Consider the following 10,348-nt stretch of genomic DNA (forward strand, 5'->3'; position numbering starts at 1 on the left):
CTGAGCTTGTTTGCATCCAGTAGGGTGGGGGGCGTGGGTGGCACAAGCACTTGGAAAGAAAATAATCTGCCCCACTAAGCGGTTTTCATCATCATCATCAACTTTATTTATATAGCACATTCATCCCAGCCATAGCTGCCCAAAGTGCTTAACACAGTGACACATCACAACCGTATTAAAATCAAAACACATAGAAACAACACAATAAAATACACCGGCAATAACATAATAATAAACAAAACAAATGACCAACATCCCCTTACAACAACCCCCACATACAGCATTAAAACAAGGTACCCCAACATGACACCGGCTCATACCGGCTCAAACGCCCAAGGGTAAAAGTGGATTTCCAAATGCCTGACGATAAAAATAAGTTTTTAAATAGACTTTAAAAGTGTCCAGTGACGAGGCCTGCCTAATGTGGAGAGGCAATGCATTCCACAGTTTAGGGGCCCCCGCCGCAAACGCTCTGTCGGGGAGTAATTCAATGTGGAACCGCCACGGCCGCAGGGTGTTCCCCAAGTTTAAAGTTGACTGGGATATTGTGGTTGCAAAGTTTCCTTTTTATCTTCTCTGATAAAGCAGCCACATAAGGAATGACAGTGTTACCCCTCTTGTTTCTGGTTTCTCCCTTTTGGTGTTGGGCCTCTTCCTTGCTACAAGAACTCAGTCATTTGGGGACATTGTTGGCCATTAAAGGCCTGAAACACCACCGATGGGGATAAATATCTCCGGCTCAACGCCAGTCGAGCAGAACTGATGAAGCCTCTTGGATGAGAGGTGAAATGTCTTTGAACTAGAAACCTAGCCCAGTTGATTTTTTTCTAAGTTTTTTCAGCTGTACAATTGTATGCACTTCAGTGCCACACTTCCACCTTAACAGCTGTGTTTGAGGCTCAAAATCTTTCAGCTTTTGGGGAAATTGTCATAAATGTATAAATTCAATCATATGTTTATTAAAAAGGTCATAGTTAAAGGTGGCATTGTACTAGTCTACATTATATTCAGAGGTGTCTATTTTCTAGTCCCCTAGCTATATCAGTATTTTAATATGTCTAATTACGAACTATTGCTCATCTATTGCTTGTATGGTTGTGTGGATGTGGTCATGGTAGTTGTGAGAATAGACAGTATGTTTTTATATTTACACTGATCAGATGTGGCACATCAAATTTTGTTGTACTTGTGTATAATGACAAAGTATTCATTCATTCATATACATGAGGGTCAGAATATTATGAACACCTCTAAATATAATGTAGTCCAGTACAACACCACTTCTAACTATGACTCAGTAATTATTGAACATTATTGAATTTATACATTTATGACAATTTCACAAAAAAACAGAACTTCATAAACACAGATGTTTAGATGCAAGTGTTGCATTGAAGTGCATAACAGTTGTATAGGTGTGCCTATTCAAGTGGCCAGTCACTGTACAGTATATGGACAACTAACTGTTCACAGTGACAGAGGAGATTTTCAAATCTGACTGCAGATTGTTGTATACCTGTTTTTGCCTCTATATCATGTGACACATCTGCATCAGTCTTGCTGTGGTTGGACAGACAAGGCAGGGTGCTCTCAGTGCTGTTGACATCTTTGCTGTGAGACACACTGGTCTCATATTTATACCTGGGAAACATTAAATAACACATACAGTGCAAGTTTGCATCCCCTTACTTTGAAATTGCAAAAAATATTTTATATGTATACACACATATGTTTAATGCACATTGAGCTAGTACAAGTGTTTCTTCATCAAGAGAAGTAACAAAAATGGTCAGAGAGTATTATAAAAAGAAAGTTATAGTAAAATAATAAATCAAATCTGTAACAAAGTTTGCAACCTCCTTTATGAAATGTTTAGTAAGTAAGTACTTTATTGATGTTCTCTAATACTTTGTATGTCCTCCCTAACCTTACCTCCCCCAACCTCTTTGGGTAGCCTCTGAGCAGCATTTGTATTTTTTTCAGGTGTAATTTTAGCACATTCTTCATGGCATATTTGTTCTATCAGATTGCTTGGTTGTCTGCTATGTACAGCCCTGTTCAAATTCATCCACAAGTTTTAAATGATTTTGTAACTGAAAGAGGTGCTACCTAAAATCTCAAGAGCTACGTAAAATCCAAAACAAACAAAGTCCTTAGGGGTGACTGGAATACAAGTCCACATCTTCACAGCCAAGTGTAGTCTGCACAAATCTAATGTTTGGGAGAAAAGCATGCAGGAAGCCATTGCTTACTTCTAGACATAAGGAAGCTAATGTGGTCTGATAAGACTAAAGTTTAATTATTTGGTCATAATTCACACATGTACTATATGTTTGGTTAGGAAAAAAAAACTGCCTATGAGGAGAGGAACACCATTCTCACAGTCAAACATGGTGGAGGCTTGCTGATGTTTTGGGGGTGTATGACTGCATCAGGCACTGGAGATCTGCATAAAGTGGAAGAAAGAATGAATGCAGCCCAGTATCGGAAGATTTTAAAGGAAAGCCTCCAAACACAAGTCAAAAAGCCAAAAATGAAAAGGCAGTACATCCTTCAAGACACAAAGAGCAAAATCAGCTCTGGAATGGTTTAAAATATTAAGGTGAATGTTTTACCATGCCCTTCCCAGTCTCCAGATTTAAATATTATTGAAGATCTGTGGAAAAATTTGAAGAGTGCTGTACAAATCAGACACCCCAGCAATCTGATAGACGTGGAACAAGTATGCCATGAAAAAGGGGCTAAAATTACACCTAAAAGGACAAACACTGCTCAGAGGGTACCCATAGATGTTGGAGGTGGTTAGGGAGGACAAAGAATTAGAGATTCATTTCATAAAGGGGGATGCAAACTTTTGCACTGATATGGTTTTATTTGACTACAACTTTTTATACACTCCATGACCATTTGTCTGTTGATGAACTAACAGATGTACTAGCTGAATGTGTATTAACTATGTTAATGAGAAAATTGCTTCACTCTTATTTAAAATTATGGTGATGCAAATATTTGCACCCAACTGTCAGAATTGAAAATACCAAGCACATAGCAATAGCATACAAAAACCTTTAACATTTTTCAAAGCATTACTATTTCTATAACATGGTGTGCTGTACATACCGTAAACTATTTTCTCATGTCACACAGGCAAATTGTTATTGAGCATGTATTTATACTTATCTTGGAGATCACTGAAAACAGCTTAAATGGTGCATCGCCACTGAATTTTAGAAGATGTTTTAAAGTATTAAGGTTTACCTACGTATTTCCAACACTGGACTAGATGCAGACAATTCAATTTAGGTAACAGAGTAATGTTTAGTTGGGACAAGTAAATAGCATGACTATCACTGTCAAAAAAAAAAAAAACCTGCTTTCAAAGTGGGCAGCTATATACACATTCCAGGTTGGATTAACTAACATGCACAAAAGGCAGCTAGTGTGTTTTTAAAAGGTGCCCCAACAGACCTGGATGGGCTATTGTATGTCAGCTGGTTTTAAGGAATTTAATTATGATTTCACAGGCTTCCATGCCTTGTTTTGGAGATTGATTAGGCAAACATTTTTTTTTTACCTTGGGGCCCCAGACAGATTAGTCCCACCATGTGCATGTTAGAAAAGGTGACAGTAGCCAGAATTCCTTGATTTAATGTTCTTCTTCTCTTACTTCTTGCCAAGGGATGTTCAGGTTATTATAATGTACACAAACTAGCTATCTGATTCAAGCAATTGTAGCTCAGATCAGAAATAGGATATTTCTGGATACATAGCAGTTCTATCCCCATGAATCATTTGTACAACTACTGCATTATTCTAATTATTCATATGTAGGATATACCTTAACAAGGCCACTGTGTTAAATATTCTAAAGTTGAATATTGAGAATATAAAAGAAACTGTGTACTAACGGTCCCTGGAAGAAGTGCGGCATAGCTATGAGAAAAGATCCAACAGCCATGATCAAACATCCAATAGCAATCAGCCTGGGACGATGGAGCTTAGCACCAAAGTAGCTCACAAATGCTATTAACAGCAGGTTGCCTGGGGAGAAGTAGTAAAAAAAAAAAACCAAAAAAAATAATGAATGAATTGTTAGCTTAAAGGAATACTTCAGTATTTTGGCAAATACACATTTGTGTTTTCTTACTGAGAGCTAGATGATTAGATAATGGGTATGATGTACCAGACTATTTCTTGGCTGCAGTAACTTGAACAGGATATGTTAATTTGTGAGCATTAGAGGTGCTCAAAGGCAGCTTTTGTTAAAAAGGATTCTGTGCTTACACAAATCAGAGATCTCCACAGGTACAGGGAAAAGTCTGGCATGATCACTCCCTATTTACAGTACAATTTTGCTATCTCAGTAAGTATACAAGATTGGATGCCCTTGTGTGTAAAACATTGTGACTTGCATACCCCTTGCCATATTCAGACGAGCAGAGCACCAGACAGGCAGGAAAATACAGTAGGAAAACAGGAACAAGAATGAAAACTTCTCTCTCTACTGTTGAGTTAGGACAATAGTTTAACCAATATCAAAACATAAAAAGCATAGTTGCAGTTAACATTTCACTTAATTTGAATCGCACCTTCCAGCAAATTCAGGCTAGCTCTTTCTCCACGTTTTAAATCTTTATGCTAAGCTAGCTGCTGGCAGTATCTTTACAAACATAAGTTGTATAAATCCTCTCTTCTAACACATGGAATGAATAGGAGAGATTGGTGTCTTGTAGTACTGTACATATACCCAGCACTTGGCATTTTCAGCAGTTTCATTAAACAAAAAAATACATCTAGTGTTAAGTAAAAACTGCACATACCCATTTCAAAGCTGCCATCTATAACACCAATGAGGGAGCTGGGGATATCAAAGCGCCTCTCGATCTGGGTGATAGAGCTTTTCATGTAGGCTCCACAGAAGGATTTGGCAAAGAATGCAAAAGCCATAGATGCCAGGAAGAGCTGGAAAACAAGTTGCTGGATTAAACTACTGTCTTAAGAAACAAGTTCAGTGATGGGATGTGATTACCCTTGGCAAAAAGAGCTTCCCACTCAGACCAATTCAGATTACCCTGGTAATAATTAGTCCACAGAGTCTTCCAGTAAAAGGATTAAGATACTTTTATGTAGTTCCAACAATATAATGAAAGGTTTCTAAATGAGCCTTTTTCCAATACAAAGGATAAAAAGATTTAATTACACCTTGCACAGATAACAAAGGATGGATGACCATATCACAATAAAGTTAACCACAACACTTTATACAAATTTAAAGATCCACACCTTTTCAAACCCACCCTCAACATTGATTGGATTACATTTCTTCACATTTGATTAGATTAGAGCCTTTTTAAATATAGTGCAGAAGAACTGGATGGGACTGAAACCTAGACACCAGTATTTGCAATAAATAATTGCTCATTTGCTAAATCCCCTTAATACTCTCCAATTAGTCTAGCCATTGCAACTATGCATTTGTCAAGCTTTGGCCTTCTCCACATGCTTAAGTGGTGTGCATGGGTCACTTTAAGAGTAATATACATTCAAAAACTTTGGAGAGCAGTGTCTTAATTTTTAGTTTTGCTAAAACCAAAGCAAAAGTGTCAAGAATAGCTAAAACCATGTGTTCACCTGCTTTATCATAATCTGGAGAAATACAAAATGTTAAGTTCTTAGTTCACATCCTTTTGTAATATTAAAATTGCAAACATACTGTCAATATATGGAAGTATTTGAGCTGAGCATCACAGCAAGGTTATGAGAAATTCTAACAAAATCTTATGAGAATTTTATTTATACTTGTTATACTATGTCTCCTGCAACACAAGAACAATGCTTCTTCTGCATTTCCTTGTCATCCTCATGGATCATGAAATAACAGGCTGGCTTTCTACCTATACATGCAGCTTTAGCTTCAGTCATTTGGTATGATAGTGGATGTAGCCTTCAAGAGAATATTTAGGAACCCTCAGTGTTTTCAACCAACTTGTGTATATATAAGCATTATGCAACTTATCAAGCCGACATGAGCTAGGTAGCTAGCTATAACTGCTAAAATCTGCCAGTGAATTGAAGATTAAAGCTACAGTGCATCACTTAAGGTAGCACTAGCATCAAACTCCAAATCAATCTAGTATTATGAAATTACAATAAATGAGAATGCAACAAAACTGACTGATATCACAAAAATGAAAAATCTGATTGTTAGAGGTGTCAATCCCGCTCAAAACCTTTTAGAAGCCAATATCTCTGGACTACTGCCAGTGCTGCTCATAGAGTTTGGGTTGACAATATCTCTCCACATTAAGCCAAGTTTTGGAGCATGATTGCACAAAGAAAATATTTGAGCCAAGTTCCATACTGTAACTAGGTACTAGGAATCAGAAGCCTTTTTATTTAGTGTGTGATAAAACTTGCATACAGACACATACCTTCATTTCCACATTGAGATAGACAAAAAAAATGAAATCAAATGTTACACTATATTTTGTCAAATGTTTCAACCAATTATGCAGGTAAAAGAAATTAAATGTGATTAGTAAAACCTTAGACTTAAATCTTTAGTAACCGATTCACTTTGAGTTTGTGTTGTATCCTTGCACAAAAAATAGGTAAGAGATTAAAAAGGGTTCACACCTGCCTGTAGGTCAGAGTATTCTGTGAATGTTTAGATAAATGCAGCTACTTCCACAGGTTAAAGTTCCACAGGTAAATAGCAAGTCCTCCAGTTTTACATTTTAGAAACCTTTACTTTACTGAAGGGGACTGGTGATAATATAGTTAACTATGTAGCATTTATTGGCCATTGGTATGAAATCCATATTGATTTCTACTTTAAGATGAAAATTACCCTTTTTTTAATAGATGATTGTGTTATCAGACAATGTAATTAACTGTCACTACATCTAACAAAAGTAAACAAATCACAACCCGTTGAATATACTGTACGTCACTGCAACTAAACCGCTGTTTATTTCTTTAAAACCACCTTAAAGGACATTTAACTGGCCGCCAGCGGTATTTGTGATTAGAGGTAGGGTTGACGATTCCTTCCAGAAGTGTTTGTTACACATCTTCAATTTCTCTTTTAATCACGATGGCAATGCACCGACAAAAAATTATGTGGCAGCAGCAGCAAGGCTGAACAATAATTTTATTCATCTCAAGCAAAACCATTTAATGACCAGCCTACCCGTCAACCTACTTGTGCGCCAATAAACTGAAGAACCTACTTGCGCACACTGCCCTTGTACTCAATGCGTGAGCCAACAGTCTCGCACAAGGCATTACACTTGCAGACAGACGCGTTACCAGTCTGTTTTACAGCTAAAGCTAGTGAACCATGGTACAGAAGGAGCCCACAGTAGCTTTTATTCCCAAAAGGAGACCGTTGTTATGGTCCAGGTTCCCCCTTTAATACGTATAGCCTTATAGGAAATATTGTTGTCGCCCGAAATTGCAACCTGTGTGCACAATATGAGAGCGAGTAAACCGCCGCACATACATTATCCATCCATTATTTGTTCAGCCGTAATCCAGAGGTCCCCAGCTACGGTTCGGGGCCACAGATCTGGGCGGGTAACACCATATTCAAGAAAGTTACAAATAAAAAGAGGTTGGATGCTGCAAAAAGTAAAACCAGAATTAACATTGGTGTGGCTTTTGAACTATGGCAACAACAGAGAACAAAAGGGGCTCAAAAGCGACGTTATCGTGGCCATATTTCTGCTGGACGGGTTTTTTTTTTAAGGGCATTTGTTATTTTCTTGAAATCAGTAGTGGTCAGGCAGTGCGCATTACAGCGTGTTGTGCTTTGGAGAGAAATCAGAACGAAAGGTTGGCATTTCTTCGGTTGTCTACTTTGAAAATCGAGCTTCCTCTTGCTGGTTTTCCAGGATCCCAAACCCTACCTTTAACATGCATTTTAGCACTCCTTTTACATTCATTAGGAACTTTGGTTCTGTTCCCTGAGCAAGAAAATTCACTTTATGGAATCAAAATTTGATTTGGTGTTGGTTTGATCTGGTCAAGAGGATTTCAACTTTGTTAATGGTTTGTCTTTTACTGTCTTATTAAGTGTAACGTATGTGGGACACAAATAAGAGAAACGCCATACCAAGACAAACACATACCGATACGTTTTTAAAAGCTGTTTTGATGAGATTTTACAACTTTGCAATATAACAGGTTTGAGTTGTTGGCGTTTGACTACCAGTGATTCATTCCATAACACAGGAATTATCATCACTAAGCAGGAAGTTGTATTCCCAGATATTTTAGTACTTGGAAAAGGAAACGTTTCACTGACCTTGAGCTTGGAGCAACAAGCCTCATTTGAGTTTTTGGACTCTACACTCATGATGCTGTAGTGTGCTCAACAGACGGCAAGAAGCAGAAAACACAACAGACCTGCAAAAAGATTGAGAGAATCAGAATGTCAAAATATAAAATTGTCATTTTTCAAGCAGAGTTTCAGCGTGTTCAGCAGAGCAAGTTTACAGTATAGTAACTTAAATACTAAATGTAATATCCAACAACCAAGATCAAACTATAATTTTGCCTCAGTGCAATGTGCAGAAAAAGATAACTTGTGCAGACTTGGGTGGAGAAACATTTTTACCTGAGAGGTAGCAATGGTCCTGTGAGGGGATGTGAAGTAGCTGAAGGCTCTTGACAGCTGGAAGGACTTTGTGCTTAAAGCAAGAGTCTTATCACAACTATAGCATCACCTGTAATCAGTAACCCTGCCCCTCATGTGCACTTGCTGATCATGTCAATAAAATCCCTCCAACCCTTATACACACACAGACATGCAAGCCAAAATGTGACTGCACTGGTTGCGTAAGGTCCAGTGGGATAATGGCCACCCAACGCCAGAAGGTTCAGTGGTTTGCTGAATGCAAACAGACATTTCCAGTGTGCACACTTGAACATCCTCTTGAACAAAAACAGCAGCGTGAAGCTGGCCAGTGCTTATTTTACAAGCCTGCAGTTTTCAAAGAATGAAATGCTTTCTTCTGCTGAAGAAATTCAGCTTTTGAGAGACTGGTTGTTTCCTGGGCCTGATTAAAGTCTTCCTGTACTATTGATAGCTCCTAACAATGGCCAAGTAGCACATCTAGTCAGACTTGGCCATACAAGGCAATCTTTATGCTCACTGGATTGATTTTTATTAAACTTGCATTCAGGATACAAAAAGAAAAAAAAGTTCCTTTCACTGTACTTAAACCAGTGTTCATAGTTTAACAGGAACTACTTTATCCACAAAAGTTTGTTTACAGTGTGCTTTTATATTCCGAGTAACTATGCCTTTTTTCTTTGAGATCAATTTGTAATTTACAAACCGAGGAAATTAGGGTGGAAGCACAAATCTGACATGTCAAAATAAAGCTTGAATTGCACTAGCAAGAACCTTGTAATTTCCTTAGTAGCATGGGAATGAATGGATCAAAGCCAGGTCAGCGTGGCTGCCAGTAGGCACGTCGGGTGAGGTGACTAGAACAGGTTCAAGTTGGGCTTGATGCAACATAAAGACACTACAAACTGATTAGTAAGGAACTCCCTTTATTTGATTGATAGCACAAGTCACTCATTTAATCTCAACTTTTGAGCTGCATGTACTTTTCAGCACAATATACTTCAGACTCCACACACACAGCTGGCAATATGCTTGTAGGTGTAGTGCCTGGTAGTGAGGTCCAAGCACTGCAGGGTCACTGATCTCCTCTCTGAGCTCTGCTCGTGACAGCATCTGCTCTTCTGCTCCACCTGCAGGACATCATTTAATACAACACTGTTCCCATGCAGCATGGCCAAGATGGGAACAGGCAGAGGAGGGAAATAATTGACAGAGGAAGGGAGATGTTACCTCTAGGCTTATGCAGATTCCAAATTTCAGAAAGGTATTTATTCAGGACAAAAACTGATGGCCTTTGGCAAGATCTCAGTATGAACACTACAAACTTCAGAATGTTACCGTTATAACTACTGCTTTTGACCAGTGATAGCTAGATTGCTTTTACCTGGGCTGAGACTCACACTGGCCTCGACACACAGGCATCTGTAAGACAGTGCTACAGTTGTCTATGGTGATGTTGAAGTTGGATACCACAAGAGCACAGCGCCGGTTACCTGGAGTTGTATGGAAGGAGGAGTTAAATGTCATTTACAAAATGAATTCTTTAAGGACCATTTTTATGTCTAGCACCATTGAAGTGATCTTAAAACCCATGTGACAGTTGAGCAGTGGAAGTTAAATTTGGCATCTTGTCCCCCTGGAAAGGAAATCCACAGGTGCTGACCAAGTTTGTTTTTTTAAATAAACACCCACATTTAAACAATTCATACA

General features: G+C 38.3%; 1 protein-coding gene across 1 annotated transcript in view; it reads right to left on the reverse strand.

Annotated features, from left to right (window-relative positions):
- slco1d1 (solute carrier organic anion transporter family, member 1D1) overlaps window positions 1-8,835 on the reverse strand; it is an 18,399-nt gene extending 9,564 nt beyond the window's left edge. The window contains 5 exon segments of the mRNA XM_020601226.1: window positions 1,517-1,641; window positions 3,909-4,041; window positions 4,821-4,962; window positions 8,309-8,409; window positions 8,621-8,835. Of these exon segments, the coding sequence (XP_020456882.1) occupies window positions 1,517-1,641; window positions 3,909-4,041; window positions 4,821-4,962; window positions 8,309-8,359 (451 nt within the window). The 5' untranslated portion in view covers window positions 8,360-8,409; window positions 8,621-8,835.
- Window positions 8,836-10,348: the final 1,513 nt, after the last annotated feature.

The sequence above is a fragment of the Monopterus albus genome, unplaced genomic scaffold, assembly GCF_001952655.1.
Source record: "Monopterus albus unplaced genomic scaffold, M_albus_1.0 scaffold51.1, whole genome shotgun sequence".
In the NCBI taxonomy this organism is placed as follows: domain Eukaryota; kingdom Metazoa; phylum Chordata; class Actinopteri; order Synbranchiformes; family Synbranchidae; genus Monopterus; species Monopterus albus.